The sequence below is a fragment of the Protopterus annectens genome, chromosome 8.part0 (assembly GCF_019279795.1).
Source record: "Protopterus annectens isolate FY-2018-M chromosome 8.part0, PAN1.0, whole genome shotgun sequence".
Classification (NCBI taxonomy): Eukaryota; Metazoa; Chordata; order Ceratodontiformes; family Protopteridae; genus Protopterus; species Protopterus annectens.
Window position 1 is genome coordinate 1,407,435,061 of NC_056741.1, and position 20,007 is coordinate 1,407,455,067.

General features: G+C 39.7%; 1 protein-coding gene across 2 annotated transcripts in view; it reads left to right on the plus strand.

The window, feature by feature from the left end:
* Nucleotides 1–20,007, plus strand: part of DIXDC1 (DIX domain containing 1) — a 1,310,681-nt gene that overhangs the window by 698,819 nt on the left and 591,855 nt on the right. For both annotated transcript variants that reach the window (XM_044081011.1, XM_044081010.1), the window contains one exon: nucleotides 6,146–6,253. In XM_044081011.1, coding sequence (XP_043936946.1) covers nucleotides 6,146–6,253 — 108 coding nt within the window. The remainder of the gene's footprint in view (nucleotides 1–6,145; nucleotides 6,254–20,007) is intronic.

Below are 20,007 nucleotides of genomic sequence, written 5' to 3' on the forward strand. Positions count from 1 at the left end.
TAGTAGAATTGTGTTAGTAATGGGCTATTGGTAAGGGTGAAGATGACAGTGAAGTTTTTATATTCCACAAAAAAACTGCTAATATGGCTCTTAAAAAACTTTGGGATAAATAATCAGTTTTCACCAAAGATTATTATTTATGAGTGGGGGCTGAAACTTGATTTGCAATAGTGAGGATGTATCAGGAGGACCTAGAAGAGACAGTACAGCAAATGAGGGTATATTTCTGAAAAAAGAAATATACAAGTATATTTTGCATGGAAGACTTGAATTCAGTATAAGGACATCTGTTTATTTATTTATTTATTTTATTTTATTTATTGCATTTGTTTACTGGGAAAGTCCACTGGCCCTAAAAGAGGCCATTTTCAGTGGTAGACCCCAGGAGAAAAGCTCCGACAAGAACATAGATACAAAAAAAATGTAAACATTAATTGGTACAGAAGTAGAAACAGTGTTACACATAGTGACTACAGTAATATATAAAGAATATATACATAAAAGCAGGAATTTAGTTGGTTTGATTACAGTAATATATACATAACAGCAGGAATCTAGTTGGTTTGATTACAGTAATATGTACAGAATATGTACATAAAAACAGGTATTTAGTTGGTTGTCAGATGAATTCAGAGAGGTAAAAACAGATATATATTAATCAGCATTATTGTACAGTATAAACAGAGCTATATTAATAAGCACTATTGTATCAGTAAATCAGACAGAATTTGCGTATTATTCCCCTAAGGTACAAAAACCTGGGCTAGATTGGATAGAATGTATATTTCAGAGAATTATCTGAATTTAATTGAAAGCTTGGCACACATCCAATAACTATTTCAAATCCTGAACTGATAACAATAAGATGATGTGAAGTAAAAAATGAGACATTGGGGGTCCTACTTGTTACACAGAGAAGAGTTTAAGGAATGGGTAGTGAAAATTATTACAGATATCAGGAAAGATGGAAATTTCTTCAGAATATAGTTAGCGAGAGGGATAAAATGAAAATGGAATTTAAAAATAGGATAGAAATGAAGGATATATGGGAAGGTAGTAATAAGATTTATAGGGGCCAACAAAGGTTAAATTATTGCAGAATATGGGGAATTAATAGAAAAAGAGAAGCAGCAACAGCAGAGTCCTATAAGGAAAATAGGAGAGTATTTGGGTAATATGCATGACATTAGAAAGGCTGCTCTTAAGCAACTGTTTGACAGTTCCAGACCCCAAAACCTTTTAGCATGATAACTTAAGCAACAGAAAATAGAACGGGTTGTTGTCAAACTTAGGGAGCTGATGACAAGAAAAATAGCCGTATATATCCTATGCAGATATTAGAGATATTTCAGAAGTTTGTGAAACTTTGTATAAAGCAGAGGAATATGGAAACCAAGAAAATGCAAAAATAGAAATATTTCTGGACACTTTAATTATGTCAAGTTTAGAGGAAGATGAGGCTCAGCGATTAGTACTTAAAGACAAGAAGAGGTGAAATTTAAATGGTAATTATCAATCAGTAGGGAAGTCTCAAGGAAGTGATGGTAATCCTGTGGATGTTTGGGAAGTTAGAAGGTAAGAAACAGATAAAGATCTGGAAGTCATTTTTTAAAGGTATTTTAAAAGTTTGTTGGGGGGGGGGGCAACAGCACCTTGGAAGAAAGCTGTGGTGGCTGTATTACCCAAAGGGAACAAAGACCCCCCCCCCCCCAGACCCAGCTTTATAAAGACCTATTTCAGTTTTAAACCAAGATTATAAAATCTTGATGTCTTTACTAGATAAGAGAATGGCAAAGATGTTGTCAAAATCGATAGATATGAGTCAGTTTTGTTTTGGGGAGGGGAGGCAAATATTAGACATTAATAGAACAATGAAAATACAAAGGTAAGCAGAATGTAAGAAATCTACCACAATTATTGGTGGATATTGATGCTGAGAAAACATGCAGTAGAGACTGCTAGGATTTTGTGAATATGGCAATGGAAGCATTAGCATTCCCTGACAGAATAATAGGTTTAATTAAGATATACGATAGGCCAGAGACAAGAATTAATGTGGGAGGGTTCCTGTCTGAACAAGCTGTGTTTGAACAGAGGCAAGGGTGTACTTTTTCCCCCTATCTTATTTGCTTTTATATTTAGAAAGAATGTAATGGACTTAGATTCAAGAATATAACAGGTATGGTAATCATGAAATGTTAGCTTTATTTGCAGACATTATTTTGTACTTGATAAATCCATAAAGGACTTTCAGTGCTGTGCAACATTTTGAGACAGTGTCAGACCTTTTTATGATATAAAACGAATGGAAAAAAAAAAACAAAGGCTATAGCAGTAAACTGTGTGCCTACATATGAAATAGTTCAGAAATACCCACATTTATGGGGACTGATAATAATTAAGTATTTGGGGCATGAATTAAAAATATTATTTTATGGCAGCTAAGGATACATGGGAAGAGACTAAAAAATTAATTCAAAAACTGAGAAGTTGAAGGTTCTTGATTATAGGTATGAATGGATATGAATTCTTCTTTTTCTTCTTTCGGCTTTTCCTGGTTAGGGGTCGCCACAGTGGATCACCTTGTCTGCTCATGACTGGCAGTGGAGTTTTACGGTGTCGAGTTGCCAGCACAGAAGGCACACACATGCATGCACTCACGCTTAGGGCCAATTTCAAGTGTCCAATCCACCTACAGCATGTCTTTGGGATGTGGGAGGAAACCAGACCACCCGGAGGAAAGCCATATGGCCACAGGGAGGGCATACAGACTGTGCACAGAAGACATCCCAGCCGAGGATCGAACTGGAGAACCTCTTGGTGTGAGGCGGCAACGCTAACCGCTGCACCACCACAGCCGCCCTGATTATGGATATGAATAGTAAGATAAAAGTGACAATTTTAGTACCTTTAATTTTATGTACAGGGCAGGTACATTTTTATCATCTAGAGGAAAAAGCTGTGTAAGATAATAAAGAGGTGAATATTTATTTATTTGGGAGAGAAATATGGCAAGTGTTAAGTGGGATAAGCTGATTCTCCCCATAGAACAAGGTAGTTTACGTTAACCTGATTTGAAAAGTTACTTAGAGCTACTCAATTAAGGCTCATACATGGAAGATGATGATGATGAAATGGAGAGAGTTAAATGGATAAATAGAGACCTGGAGTTTGGATACAAGTCCATAAGGAAAATGTTAACAATCACACAAATTATTACACCACAAAATAGCAGAGTATTTTAAGAACTAAGAAAGTGAGGGGATGGAGAAAAAATGTAAAGGTATGTCTGCAAGTAGGACTGTAGAAAATGGGCAAGAGAGGGCCTGAATTTACTGGAGGAAATTAAAAAAGTCAAAGTATTGCAGACAATTTTGCAGGGAAATGTGGTGGAACAAGTTGAGGCTAAACAGAAGTTTAGACTGCATGTTGGAGACTGACTTTCTTATCAGGGATTGATGGCAGAATATCATCAAAAAGAAATGAATTACAGGACTGACAGGTAAAAAGCCAGCTCTGATATGCTACTTTGAGTTGAGTACATTACAGAAGGTATTATTAAAAAGGGATAATTAGTGGGGCATACAAGAATCAATGAAAGGAAGTTAGAAAAGATTGGAAAAAGAGAATGGAAAGGCATTTTGTATGGGGACAATGGCAGGAATTTTCTAAGATTCCCAAGTATGTCACAATGATCAGACGGTTTAGGGTTTTGCATGGAAGTGTTTACATACCTATGTTTATACCACATGTAGACCTCAGACAATTTTTTCTCAGGTAAACAGCAAATGCAAGAGGTGTGATGGAGAAGAGAGAGGTATTTGGAAACTTGTTTTTTGTTTTTTGTGAGTGCAATCAGATGGCAGATTTAAAAAATTCCCCACAGAATACTTCTTACAGAAATGATGGGGGAACATATGTTAACAACTAAGGAAATTATTCTTTTGAGCTGAGCTATAGGCTATGAATTGCCTACACGCAAGTCAAGACCTTACCAAGTTTAATGTTATTGGCTGCCAAAAAATATTACTAGAAAATGGAAATCAAAATCTATTCCAAACTTTACAAAAGTTCTGGATATTGTAAAGGAGATTTAAAAAATGGAAGTGGGTTGTTTAGGAAAGGGAAGGAGCAAATTTCATAGAAGTATTTTTTGTGAGAAAATGACATGCAGAATAATCTTTAAGGTTTAACAAAAGGCAGGAACTGAGCAATTTAAGTAATGCTGGCGTTAATGAAAATAGTTAAAAGTAAGACGTGCAGTGCTTAGCAACAACTCTTGCAGTTTTTCTTTTATATTAATATTAACCATTGTTATAGTTTAAAACGTAATGATTTAATAAAGATGTTTTATAAAAAACAGAGGAGTGAGACACCAGTCCTGATTGTTGTACCACCAGACTTCCCCTAGTGCAGGTATTTTCTAAATTGTTGGTTTGTGTTTTGACAGGATTAGATAGTGATACAATTGTGATCTACTGTTTTGCACTTTTGACAGACCCTTATTGATTAGGTATTTGGAGGTAACCTGTCTCCTGTAAGCCATAGAATAGCTAGGATGGTGATAGGGTGGGTTGAAGGGGGCAGGTAGTCTTGGCTAAAAGTGTGGGTTGAAGGGGGCAGGTAGCCTTGGCTAAAAGTGTTGGGGAGTGAAGTCTGCAGATTCCAATCAATCTTCAGTCATAACCAATAATGAAATGCCAGTATTGCACTTGCAGTCAAAACTATGGGCTTTTGCACTGAGTGTATGGTGTAAATTGTAGCAGCTGTTAGCTACAAATGTATCAATCAGTTTGCTACAGTTAAAAAAAATATATATTATTTTCCTCTTCAAGTTTGAAGTAGAGCTTGTTACTTGTCTGTGATATACGTGTGGCATCTACAGGAAATAAGGAAACTAACTGGTTAATTGTATGATGGCTCTATGGAAAGTAATACACTGTCATGTATTTTTTCATGTTCTGTATGTGCATCCAGCATGTTTTTGTTTTTCAGTTTTGCTTTTAATATCTTCTGTTTAAAATAATGACACTGTGTCTTTAGAAAAAAAGGGAACAGTTCAGCTTCTACAAATAAATCATTTAGCAGTGTACTACACTGCATTCTAGTAAAGGGCTTCCCTACTCTTGGTAGAGTATAAGCTGGACTTGATCTCAGCCTATCGAGCACACTTCCGTGATCTGTGATTCTCTGATCACTGTTTTTCGTATAGAATAACTGCCAGCATGTCTTCTATTTTACATCAGCAGTGATTCAAGTTTTTTAGGCTTTTCATTTTTCTTTGTGGCTGTGCAGCTGAGGAATTAGTTTGGTTAGTAATGGAGGCAATGCCTTCTGCAGAAAATGAAATCTTGTGTGGTCAGAATTTCAACCAGTTTGTTTCATCTGGCTAAAGCCTCAGCAAGGCAAAGCAGTACCCTATAAACACAAGTAAATACTGCCCAGGTAAGTAATAGAGAGCTATAAATGCATAAACATACTGTGGGTAGCCATGTTTCAGAAGTGCAGTAACTTGCAGGTCATCAGGCTGTATTAATGATGAGATGCAACTCAAGTTTCTCTTTATCCAAATATTTCTCAAATACTTGGGCTGAACTTGGAAAATGGAACACCCTTTTGAGCAGTCAGAACCCCCTTCTCTGCAGTGTGCCATCAGCTGTGCAACCCTTGCTTTCTGGTAATAACCTGAGGGCAGCCAAGAGGTGCCAAGTTGCTTTTAACTGAACAGTATGTTGTAGCTGGGGTTAGGTAGTGTCATTGTTTGGTAACTTGGTAAAGAAGTAAATCCAACAGATCATATCCAGGAATGGTTTCAGCCTTTTATTCAAGCACATACAGTGCTAATTGCTATTTTCTCGTTTTTCAGACTTAAATTAACTGTCTTGCAGCTGCAGCATCTGACTTGCCTGAGTGTGTCCTAATTTTTGCATAAAAGGAATCATGCAGTCATGCAGCATCTAAACTTACTACTTCTTTAGAATCTTATATTTTTTTTGATCATGTATTAAAAAAGGTGTGCATGTAAAAATCTAGTGCCCTGTTTTCCTGCATATCTCAGAATCTTAAAGTGGTAGTTAAAAGTATTTTTTTGTTTTGTATACTACTTTGCATAATATCACCACAGCACATTACTGTTCTTTTGCAGGAAAAGCAGCTTTGATGACGACATAGAAAATCCATACTGGAGTGTACGAGCGATGGTGCAACAGTACGAGGTACAGCGACGCACATCATCAGACTCACTTTCATCAGGGTGACTAATTTATCTGAAATTTACATTTTTTTTTTCTTTTCTTGTATAACATTTATTAAGATTATCAAATAAAACATGATTAATGTGTACAAGTGTGAAAAATGTAGCTGTATGAACTTTAAGTAGAGCACAACCACCAAGATAAACAGCATACTAAAATATGAAAAAGTGGCAGTGACCTAAATATAATAATTTTGATGTTTATATCATATTTGTGAAGAAATTTCACTGCTTCTCAAAAGTGAGCATAGTCAAGATCATAATAAAGTTTAGTGTTGATACTGTGCACGTTGTTTATTTCTTTCGGCTTTTCCCATTTAGGGGTTGCCAAAGTGGAACTCCGGTCCGCTAATGATTGGCAGTTGTTTTTTACGTACCGGCTTGCCAGGCCTGATGCACAACCTTCAACGAAGGTACGCCCATTCACGCATGTCTCCACGCAGAAGACGCTCTAGCTGAGAATCGAACCAGACAATGTCTTACTGTAAGGCGACAACGCTACCGCAGCACCACCACCGCGGGCCACATCAAGTCCCAGTATCTTGAACAGTGACAGAATCATGTCATGGTGAGCTGTGGTATCTCAGTGACTGCCATATGTTCAGGAATTTTAAGGAAAAATATTACATCATGTGGTAAACAATGCTAAAAATATCTACTCAAAACTGAATGTTGGGAGGGGTATAATGAAGTCAAGTGTCTAATTATAAATCTGCAAGGCAAACAGCATTCTGATAGGATTTTTTTTTTTTTTTTTTAGTTGAGATACGACTATAGAGGGAATGTACTGTAACTTTTGCCAGCAAGAAACTGCTGTTTCATTTTAAGTAAGGAACCATGGACAAGTTTGAATATAGGGATTTTTACTCTACCTCCATTATTCTGCAGCAAGAATCATCACATGCTGGTCAAGTGACCCATGGCTTAAAGATACAGAAGTACTGAAGGCCGCATTTCCTTTGTTGTCCCACACTGATAGAGTTAGGTGATTTGAATACCTTTACGAGTCAGAAATCCAGACTTATAAGTTTAAAAGGTAACAGTGCCACCTTGTTAAAGGTCATAGGGGAATTTGTGTGCAATTCATGATGGAACTGCTGTGGTCACTATTCATGAATCCCTTCCAAGTGATACACAAGTCGGTTATTCCAAACTTATGCCAGGAGTAAGGGACAGCATGACTTGCCTTGATTCAGAGAACCATCATTCCAACACACAAATGCGTATACCTTTCACTTCTCTGATAGTATGCAAAACACCTGTACATATGTTCAAGTAATGAAGGAATGCAGTTCAGATGCACCTTTGCTGTTGGAGGGTGCTCTCACAGAGTATAGTAGAAAACATAGCTTGCTGATCGTGTACCAGCAGTGGTCATGTTATCCAGTCTTTCATCATTTACGACACCCCAAACTTCCACATTAGCAACAACTTGATTTGAAGTAGTTGACTTCATTTGATCTTCAACCTGTGGGTCTGTGGATCCGAATCGGATCCGACATGGCCACATAACCAGCATCTGATCTGAGCTCCAAGCTCCTCCCCTTACCCATAATGCCCCATGTCTCCTTCCTCCCTTCAGATCTCATTTGTCGCTGAATAGCTAAGCATCATGGTCTCAAGCTCCAAGTGTTTTTTCTGTGGTAAGTAGTTGAATTTTGAGAGTTCTTTATCCTTTTCTACACTTTCCTATTCCCTCACCTCTTCTACCCACTTTGGACATCGGTTTAGTGAAAAAAATAAAAGTTTTGTTGTTGTAGTTCTTCCTTTGGCCTTCCCACTCCTATCTTCTCTGAGTGAGTGTGTGTGTGTGCTATTGTGTGTTTTCCTTCCAAGCAAGGAGTATGGCTGATATTCCCCCTAAGCTAGGTTTTAGGAAGTGCACAGAGTGTGGTCATAAGCTCTCTCCAGCTGATGGCCACACTCTGTGTTAGTTTGCTTGGGCACGGCTCATTTGCTTACCACCTGTCCTATTTACACAGGCTTCAACCCACGGGCCCTTAAGGACAGGAGAGATAAGCTCATTCTGAAGGGCTTGCTTCCCTCATTAGGGACTGCTGTCCCTGCAACCCCGGCTTCGGCCTCTTCAACTGCCGCTTCTGCCTCTTCTCCTCCCAAGACCTCTGGGACACAAACTCTCACCAAGAAGTCTGGGGAAGGAGAGAGGCGCCTTAAGAAAGATAGATTGGCTTCGGTGGGGCCTCCACTCAAGACCAAAACCCCCACCAGGCCCAGTAACCCCCTGGCTCCACTCTCCCAGGTTCTCCGCTGAGCTGGAGGTGTCTCAGCCTCTACTAAGGATGTCCCCTCATCGGTATTCCCGGCCAGTGTTTGTGGCTTCCTCTCAGTCTACCCATAGTCTTAGCGAGGCAGAGATGGACGGGATGATGCAGAAAGTCATCCGCACCCAAATCCAGATGGGAATCTTGCCAGCCCCCTTTTCCTTTAGAGGGGGGAGCTTGCAGAACTTTTTCACCCCAACATCTCCTTCTCCGATCTGACCATCAGTTTCAGAGTCTTTGGATTAGAGAACTCTCGGGGTCATGGGGTCGGCACAGATGGTACACTGTATCTCAACTCCAGCCATTGCCTTGAGAGTGTCGGATCCGACCTGGTCAGATCCAAGCTCTCAGAGCCTTAGCCTTGGCATTGGATCTGAAGGGGTTTTGTCTGCTCCAAGTCTGTTGGAACGCAGTCTGCCCCTCGGTATCTCGGCTCCTGTAGTCTCAGCTCTGACTCACCCATGAGATCTGAGGGGAATGGCTCCAATGGTAGTTTCTCTGGATGCTCGCTCCCCTTTGGCCTCTGACATGGTGGAGAGGGTTCTCTTGAGTCCGTCGAGGCCCTTAACCATCTCGTCCCTGACTCCCTCTGTTTTGGGTATGGCCCCAGCCTTCCTGCCATCTCAGGGACAGCCTGTGCAGGTTTTGCCACAGGAAGCCCCCAGGAGGGAACAACAAGAGGTTTGCGAGTTCCCCCCAGAAAGTCCCACTGAGGAGGTTCCTCACAAACAGACGTGCAAAAGGAGGCACTTGTACTCCTGTTCAGAGTCCGTGACTGAAGACACTGAACTGACTAGGAGGAAGGGGAAGGTTGCCCTCGATCACCCCCTAAGGATGTCTTCTTTGGAGACATCATGGAACTCCTTCACCAGAGGGGGGGTAGTCCACCCAAAAACTAACCTCAGATGAGTCAGTGTTCCTAGAGGCATTCGGCACAGGCCCATCTACTTCCTGGGTGTCCCCTCCCCCAGATCCACTTATGGACCTCATAACATCTCGGGCATTGAAGGAACCGGACACTGTGGAGCCAATCCCCAGGCACCCAGATAAAGTTCTAAGCCCCCCACCAGACAGGACTAGTTGGAGCAAGGAGTCCCCTGTAGATGCGATAGTGGTGGCTGCCGCCTTCAAAAAGAGCTCACGCAGGAGAGCTCTACAGTTCATCCTCCTGACTGCGTGTCGAGGACCATGGACCGTCTAGGGAAGTGGGTGTAAGCTTCAGCAACCTTTACCATAACGGCACTGAACTACATGGCACATGTCATTCTACTGCAGTGAGACTTAGTCAGTGAGGTTGCTGAGTTGCCCCCAGAGTCCATGCCAGTGGTGGGCAGGAAGGTGTTCTCCACATGGATGGCCTCTCTCAAAGCGGTACCAAGCATGTCCATGCGTCTTCTCTCCCATGCTACAGAGGGAGCTGCCAGGGCATCCGGTTCCAGCGTTGCCATGAGGTGTCACGTCTGGCTCTGGCTGTGTCAATTCACGGAACCCTTCAAGGCGTCATTTCCAAATGCCCCTTATGATGGTTCTTCCCTGTTTGGGAAAACAGTTCGTGACACATTGATCCAGAGTGAGAAGGACAGGGAGGACACTGCCTGCATCGGGATCCGCTTCTCTGCCCCTCAAAGATCCTTTTCAAGGAATAAGCAAAGGACAAAGAAGATGTGGTTCCAGAAGTCTCATTTCTCCCAGGACACTCAGGACTCACCTTTCCTCAGAGGTAGAGAGGGGAACATTTCTCGGACAGACCTGCACAGCAGCCCTGAGCGGCTACCCAAGTGCTCATCCCTGGAGGCAGTCGGGGGTCGCCTTTTGCTACACCCAGCTGCGTGGGAGTCCATAACATCAGAGCGTTGGGTGTTGCAAATTATATCCAGAGGTTATTCCATCCCCTTCACCGAACCACCTCTCCCACCAAAATGTCTCCAAGACATTCCACCAGCGCAAAGGGAGGTAGCAGCACTAGAACTAGACAAGCTGCTAAGAAAGAGAGTCATCCAGCTCGTCCCCCTAGACCAATTCGGATCGGGCATTTATTCCAGGCTCTTTTTAGTGCCAAGAAAACGGGGAACTAAGACCCATTCTGGATCTATTCACCTTGAATCTGTCAGTAGCCAAGGAGAAATTCCGGATGGTCACTCTTCAATCTATCCTGCCCTACCTGCAGGAGAAAGACTGGATGTGCTCGATCGATCTCCAGGACGTGTACTATCATATCAAGATGGACAGGTGCTCCCGCAAGTTTCTCCTCTTCTGGCTGGGAGCCAATCATTGTCAGTTCAGAGCCCTTCCCTTTGGTCTTGGTCTCACCACAGCCCTCAGGGTGTTCACCAAAGTGATGGCAGTTGTAGCGGCTCACCTGAGGCTTCAGGGAATTCAGGTCTTCCCTTACCTGGATGATTGGCTGTATGCTTCCCCCACCAAACATCTACTTTGCCGAGCCAGGGATTATTTTTTATTATTAGCAAACAGCTTGGGCATCACCATCAACATCAGCAAAACGTCACTGATTCCTGTTCAGGTTCTATAATTCATTGGTGCTTCGTTGGATACTATTCAAATGAAAATTTACATCACCCCAGAAAGGGTACACAATCTGAGAGTTCATGTCTCCATGCTCAACTTCCTACAGTAGAGACAGTTCTTCGGGCACTGGGGTCCATTGCGACCACAATCACACTTTGACCCCTTGCTTGACTACACATCCGAATCCTTTAATGGACGATAGCAGTCCAGTGGTCTGTATTAGATCTTCCCCCTGTCCCATCCAATCTGTATCTGTCGGGTTTGCAGGGACTCTCTTTGGTGGTGGATTCTTTCCCCAGATGTTGTCAAGGGCTCCCCTTTCTCCCGTCACTTCCCGAAGCCACGGTGACCATGGACACCTCCCAGGTAGGGGTGGGGGCATTGCTTGGGAAGGACTGTCGAAGGCACATGGTCCCCTTTCAAGACCAATTTGCATATCAACGTCCTGGTGTTGAGTGTGTGCTTTTAGCACTGCAAGCTGTCCATGCCCATCTTCCTGTAGGGACTGTTGCTTTCCAGACCGACAGCATGTCAGTAGTCTGGTATATCAACAAACAAGGAGGAGCCAGATCTTACCCCCTTTGTCGAGAAGCCATGAGAGAGTGGCAATGGGTAATTTCCACCGGCCGTTTTCTGGTGGCAATGCACATTCTGGGACGGTCCAACATTCTAGCAGACAAGCTCAGCAGGACTATTCTGATGATTTATGAGTGCTCTCTGAATCCTTCAGTAGCGGAAGAGATCTTCATCAAGTGGGGTCGGCCTTGCTATGATCTCTTCGCATCTTCTTCCAATATGAAATGCAGTCAGTTCTTCGCTCTGAACTGCCCTCAGGGGGAAATCCTCAGAGTTGCACTGGTGCATGTCTGGCCTCCTGGTCTTCTTTATGCCCACCCTCCATTACCTCTCATTTCGAAGTTCCTACAGAAAGCTTGCAGGCTGCGGAACACAGTAATCCTCATTGCCCCATTCTGGCCTCATCAAGTCTGGTTCCCCTCCCTCTGGTCTCATCTAGCAGTTCCACCATGGATCTTGTGTCCAGCTCTGGATCTCATCTCACATCCCTCGGGATTCCTCACCCAGACCTGGACAGTCTGAAACTCACAGCTTGGCTGCTCTAGTTCCCTTGCTTATTAGGACTCCCGGTTCATCCTGTCCGGTTAAAACCATTTTGGTGGCGGCTCACAAATCTTCAACATGAAGAGTATATCATAATATCATAGCAAGTGGAAATTATTCTCCATATGGGCTTCTCAATGGGATTTGAATCCCTTTACAGCTCCTGTCTCAGCAGTATTAGAGTTTTTAGTGGGGATTTTTTGACAAGGTGTTAGTTCCTCTATGGTTGAAGTTCAGTCGGCTGCTATTTCTAATTTTCATGTGGGGGAGAATATGTCTTCACTAGCCTCTTCTAGACTTTGCAAGGCCTTCCTTAAAGGTACCTTTCTTTTAAAACCCCCGGTGAAGGATCCTACGCCTCCATAGGACCTCACTTTTGTATTGCAGGCTTTAGTCTCCCCTCCATTTGAGCCCGCAGCTTCAGTAGACTTGCAGTATCTTTTTTGGAAGACTGCCTTCCTGGTTGCTATTACGTCAGCAAGGAGAGTTTTGGAACTTCAGGCTTTGTCCATCAAAGTTACTTACATGATTTTCCATAAGGACAGGGTTTCCCTGTGCACTAATCTGTCCTTCCTTCCTAAAGTGGCATCAGAAGCCAACATTAATCAAACTATCAATTTTCCTATCTTCTTTCCTAATTTTCAGAACAAGGATAAATATAAATTACATTTGCTGGATATGCACAGGCAATTAAGATTTTATCTGCACAGGATTAAATTCTTTCGCAAATCTGATCAGTTGTTTGTTTCTTACTCAAAACCCTTCTTAGGAAAGCCAATTTCTAAATTGACTATTGCTCGTTGGATCTCCCAATGTATTATTCGAGCATATTCTGACAAAGGAATTTGCCCTCCGGGTCAAGTAAAAGCATATTCCACCAGGTCTATGGCCACTTCAGCGGCTTTTTGGTCCAGGGTGTCACTGGATGATATTTGTTCTGCAGCTACTTGGTCATTATCTCATACCTTCATCTCACATTACAAAGTAGACATTGTATCCAGGAGTAGGGCATGTTTTGGCTCTGTGGTGCTCTGGAATATCCTTCCATGAGGGCCACCCATTTGTTTGTAGCTGGGGACTCTGTCCCACAAGTTGAAGATCAAATGAAGTCAACTACTTCAGATAAAGAGGTTATGTACTCACCATAACGCTCCATCTGAGTAGTTGTACTTCATTTGTCTTCAACCATCCCCCCTCCTTCCCCAAACCTTGTCACTATGGTCCTTGCTTTGTATGTGGGAGATCAACATTCTACAGGCTTCTCTTGCTATGCTTGGTTCAGGAATTTTGGGAGGGCCAGTAGTGGTAAGGTCCTGTTGGGTCGGGCTTATGTTGTACTGAGCAACAAACTCGATCTGAAGGGAGGAAGACAGGGGACATTATGGGTAAGGGGAGGAGCTTGGCGCTTGAATCAGATGCTGGTTGTGCGGCCGTGTCGAATCTTATTTGGATCCATAGACCTGCAGGTTGAAGACAAATGAAGTACAACTACTCAGACAGAACGTTATGGTGAGTACATAACTTCTTTTTTTTATACTAATAGCTTCCTCCTATGTCTCTGCAATGATTAATTTCTCTTGGTTCAGTCTGCACATCCTTACATTAGCTATTACATCCGCCCTATGCTTTAGCCAGTGAAAGCCCTCCAGCACCTGTGTGGCTTAGTGATAAATGATATTCCCTGTCCACACCACTGAGATTTCCTGTTCTTTTTTCTCCCTGCTGTCAGAAGTTGATGTCCAGAAACTGCATCCTACCCCCTCATGCTGCCATCAACAGTTATAACTTTGTGCCTGCCTTATCCTTTCCAGTCCTGTTATAACAGTCATTTTCTATTGCTGTCTGCTCCCATGTGCAGTCATGAAGATGGAACTCCATTGTCCCCTCCAAAAATAGTCATTGACTGGATCCTCCAAGCTCCATCCTCATGTAAAATCAGTGATCAGAGCAGCAACCATCACCTGTCCTGGTGATCTTAATGGAAATGTCCTACTTCCTTGTTTGACGTGATCTGTGTGTCTTACTTACCACACAAACTTCTCAGCCCATTTGTTTGGGCATAGTTCAGCCCGCTTCCTCACACCATTCTTTGATTTATGTGCTTCTTCACCTCCAGAGCCCAAGTATTCCATACTTGCCACTGACCTGGAGAGATATTATGCTAATGAGGAACATAATGATTAAGTTTAGACATCATACCTTAATGGCACAGTAAGGAGATTATATTTTAATTGGGTGGCTTGCAAATGGTAGAATCAGGATCATGAAACCAGACCCACTTCCAAGTTCTGTTTTGACCCATTTCCCAAAAATTCTGCCCTGGGTGCTTTGAGGGTCATAACCCCAACATCCCGTATTTCAATGACCATTTCAGAGGTCACACCAATTTGGTGAAGTAGAAAAAACTGCAGTTGAAATACGGATGTGAATTGGCATTCTGAACCAGCATTGTTTTTTTGACATTTTAAAGGATACTCATTGAGTAATGGCTGGTTCAGTATGCCACAGTGTTCCTCTACAACATACCTCCATTCTAGAGGACCCCCTGCAATGTTTTTAAACAGTCTGCCCCATGACCTGTCTTCATGACAAAGACATGTTCACCAGTGCTGATAATTTCTATGAATTATGTGATTAGATTTTTTCTTTTATGCAGAATTGCATTAAATATACAGTTTCAGTCACCTCCAGTGTATCACTTAGTGTGCAGTTATATATTGGGTACATGTGTATATGCTCAGGGTGTGCAGCATAAACTTGTCAGCCCTTAATGGAATACAAAGTCACATGCCTTCTGTTGCACTACCTCCCCAGTCTCCATTAAAGAGTGAGACAACAGCAGGAGATTTCTGTTCCCACCCCTGAGTTCGGTAAGGGGTCAGTGAGTCACTGAAACCTATAGACAATCCCAACCTTCGCCTTTCTGGCTCCCAGTGTTGGAAGTGTATACCTTACCACCTGCATGTCCTGCCCCTGCAACAAGAGTCTGGTTAATTTTAATCAGTGTATAAAATTTTGTTTTACAATGTTTCATCTTTCCTTTCACCAAATGCCAAATCATAATTCATTATGATTAACATACTTTCACTATTTTTTCCCTCTTTGTACGATATTTTCTTTTGCCACCAAAAAGGAAACAGACCTGGCCCATACAGTTATATGACAGGCTGGCAGTATCAGGAAGTCATCTGAGAGTGATTAGACATCATCATAACGAAACACACAAACCACTAGCACCATGCCAGTAAAACGTTTATTGCGATCTGGTACCTCGGCCTTTCGCCTTCAAATGGATCACAAAATACTCGGTGCTGTTAACAATTATTTATACAAATTTGTTTAAAGTTAATCAGCACCAATCAATCAATTATAACATTTTTAAACATATTTAAAGTGCTATGCCAGTATTTAATCCTGCAAAGCTGACACATTTATTTAAAATAGAATATAACATCAAAAAACTTCATTGTATTATTAAACTAACATATTATGAATATGAATATTTATAAATTGATATAACAACTATATAATGATATCCAAAAGATTTTTTGACATAATATACATAGGAGAAAAAGTATTAAATAGGTACCAATTTATTTTTTTGGATATCATCATATAGTTGTTATATCAATTTATAAATATTCATATTCATAATATGTTAGTTTAATAATACAATGAAGTTTTTTGATGTTATATTCTATTTTAAATAAATGTGTCAGCTTTGCAGGATTAAATACTGGCAGAGCACTTTAAATATGTTTAAAAATGTTATAATTGATTGATTGGTGCGGATTAACTTTAAACAAATTTGTATAAATAATTGTTAACAGCACCGAGTATTTTGTGATCCATTTGAAGGCGAAAGGCCGAGGTACCAGATCGCAATAAACGTTTTACTGGCGTGGTGCTAGTGGTTTGTGTGTTTCGTTATAACTTTGCTGCAATTCATTAGTGTTTGTGGATTTGGTTCGTTTTTTGCTAAGCACCTTTTTGCCGGTCATCATGTTACTGAGTGGAGCTGCCAATTTAGCGGATGTTACCTGCTTTGCTGAAATAGTAAGCCAAAGGGAGAAAAAGTTTTGTAATTCCAATTTTGATATTTGGAACATGGGCACTAATAAGCAGACTGACGATTGGTTCTGTTCCCTAGAAAGACTAATGAATAAAGAAATTGCTTTATTCTTAGATAGTTGTCTTTTGGAAAAATATGTAGACCTAAATTTAACTCCCAGAGGTCTACGTATTGACAAATTGCCTGCTGCTGAATTTACGGAAGAAGAACATGATTTGCTTAGTGAGTGGAAAGCAGCATCTCTTGAATGCACCAACAAGTGGCTCCGCATACTCATCAAGCGAAACCAAAGGGCGCATGAGAAGCTTAAAAATGAAATTCTGCACTTACAGGATGAGGTGGTGGGGGAATCCTGTTTTAAAGTGCAGTTTGCTAAAATTACTGAAAAAATAAGCAAAATGGAAACGGAAATATTATCACGGAAGAGGAACAAGCTTTCACGCGACATGAAGGACTACGAGAGTGGAGTCTTATTTTCATGGCAACGCGATACTTCAAGAAGCAGATCTAGGGTTCGAAAAAACCCGCGAAACCAACGTACACAGCGCAGCATTTTGGCATCTTCAGGGGAACGAGAAAGAAATCATGCTAAAAATGTGACTTTTTCTAGTTCTAACAATGGACCAAATGATTTAGTTTGTACGAATGGCTCTTCCTCTAACACTCTTGTGCCTGATGCCTCCTTTCAGACCAATAAATCTGGTCGAGGGAGAAATGGACGCAAGGGTAGGAATCGGTTTAAGGAATGAGCGTGTAAGTAATTTACATGATGAGAATCTATGTCTGGTTAATTTGTCTAATTTGAGTATTAATGAGGCAATGAATTCAGTATTGTTGAAGAGAAGCAAGTTTGTACCAACATTTTTTCCTTCATTGAGTGATATTTATTTTGACCTTAAAAAATTTGTAAGAAAATTGTTTTTGAAAGTTTTTTTCTATGACAGTAATTTAAACACAAGCGTTAATGAAAATCCAAATGGTGAAATTTTCAGCACTGATGTTCAAAATATTACTTTAGATAATGTTGATAATGATGATGAACTATTGAATTTATCAATTTATGACTATGAACATGCTGACTTTGATTTAATTCAAGAAGATAATAATAGTAATAGTGATGATGGTGAAATGTTTTTTACTGGCTATGGTAAACTGACTGTTCCACCTATAGCATCTGAAAGTAGTTTTACACCCAACATAAAGGTGCCAGCTATTTCATCTTTTTTCAAAATAGTATTCAAAGAGATATCTAGATTAATGGAGGATTTGAAAAAAGTATCTAAATATTATAATTTAAACAAAGAGGAATGGATAGCTTTAAAATATATGGAAAAAATGAAAACAGAGTTCATTTTCAAATGTGCAGACAAGGGTGGTAATTGGGTAATTTTGAATAAATCAGATTATTGTGAAATGGTTTCTGACTTATTAAAGAATCAAGATGAATACCTATGTCTAAATAGTGATCCAATTATTGAGTTCAACAGTGAACTATTGAATCTTTTGGAAAGAGGGGAACGTCTAGGTTTCTTAAATCAATGTGATGTAGGTAAATTATATGTCAAAAACCCACTGACTCCGACATTTTATGCATTACCCAAAGTACACAAAAGTTTGATAAAGCCACCAGGGAGGCCTATAGTTTCAGGCAGGGAATCTTTTTTGAGCAAAGTTAATATTTTTTTGGATTTCCACTTAAAAAGTCATTTATTCAAAATTTCAGCTCACATTTCTAATACAGAAGATTTATTAGATAAGATTAGTGGAATTAAATGGAATCACAGTTACTATTGGGTAACGATAGATGTGAAGGCATTATATACCAATATTAATAAAAGGTGGGGACTTGAAGCTGTCCAAACTATGTTGGGTGATGGTCCTAGAACTTCATTTCTGATACAATTGTTGGAATTTTGTCTTTCTCACAACTACTTCTGTTTCAATAAAGATTTTTTTCTCCAAATCAAAGGGACGGCTATGGGGGCTGCTTTTGCGCCCTCATATGCCATCCTATATATGGATTTTTTTGAGAAGTTACATATTTATTTAACTTCTTTTTATCAGAAAAATGTAATTTTTTACAAGCGATTTATTGATGACCTTATATTAATATGTAGTGGTGAAATTTTTGAATTTCTTGAATTTTTTGAAGAGTTAAATAACAATGATCATGGTTTAAAATTTTCTCATGAAATTGATAGAAATAAAATTAATTTTCTAGATATAACCTTATTTCATGAAGATGGGAAAATAGGATATAGACCTTATAGGAAAGAAACTGCTGTAAATATGTTTCTACATGCAGAAAGCATGCATCCGGGACATTTAAGTTGGTCCCTTCCTTCTGGTGAATTTCAAATTATTTATAATCACACCAGTGATGTTAATGAAAGACAATTTGAACTAAGTAGGGTTGAATCCAGGTTATCCAAGAGAGGTTATAGTCATGATCATTTACGATTTTCTAAAAACAAGATATTAGGAATTGGAGATTGTTTCGAACATGAACATCACCATAAAATTAGACATAAAGATCTAGGTGCATCAATAATAGAAAAAAGTAATAATATTACTATGAGGAGAAAAAGTAAAGATGACATAGAAACTAGTGAATCTAACTTATTTTTTGTCACTAAATATTCCCCTGTATCTAATGAAGTGTGTAATATTATAAGAAATTATTGGTATCTGATTTGAGAGGATGAAAACATAGGTGCAATTTTTCCTAAACATATAACTTTTTTCTTTTAAAAGAGGAAAACATTTAAAAGAGATACTGAATTGTAACTCTTTTATTAATAGTAAAAAGTCTAGTAGTGGCAATATTGAAGGCACCTTTTCATGTGGTCAGTGTAGTGTTTGCAATAGGATTATCAACACAAATAACATCAATGGAGTGTCTTTTAAAGCTAGACACTTTTTTAATTGTAAATCAACAGGAGTAGTTTATCTATTGGGTTGTTCATGTCCTAACATGTGGTATATTGGTCAAACAAAAAGGATGGTTAGAGTTCGAGTTTTGGAACATATAAAAGATATTAGGAATAAAAATTAATACAGTCTGGTGGCCAAACATTTTTTGGAGAAACATAAGAGTGATCACAATAGTTTGAAATTTTGTGTGTTGGGTAAACCTTTTTGTGAAAATGGGGGTCGATTGGTTCATAAGTTACTTGAACTAGAGACCAGGATGATCCTTAAATTTAATACGTTGAAGCCACATGGACTTAATCTTGAATTAAGTATATAATATTTATTAATTTAGTCAGCTTAGTTTTTTGTATAGATTAATTTAGGTAGTGTTGATACATTGGATCATAGAGGTTACGTGTCACACTTTTGGATTCACTAGGGATTAATTCGCTAGTCATTTGATTTATCAGACATTTATAATTTATAGAACACATATTTAATGTCATTTTGACATTTCTATTTAATAAATTGGTAGCTATTTAATACTTTTTCTCCTATGTATATTATGTCAAAAAATCTTTTGGATATCATTATATAGTTGTTATATCAATTTATAAATATTCATATTCATAATATGTTAGTTTAATAATACAATGAAGTTTTTTGATGTTATATTCTATTTTAAATAAATGTGTCAGCTTTGCAGGATTAAATACTGGCAGAGCACTTTAAATATGTATGTTAAGTTGTCAATCTCGCCTTCATTCTTGCTGGATGGGTTCGGACTCGGCACTTGCTTTAGCTTGAGAACTCCTTTTACCAGCTCGAGGCAACCCTATATC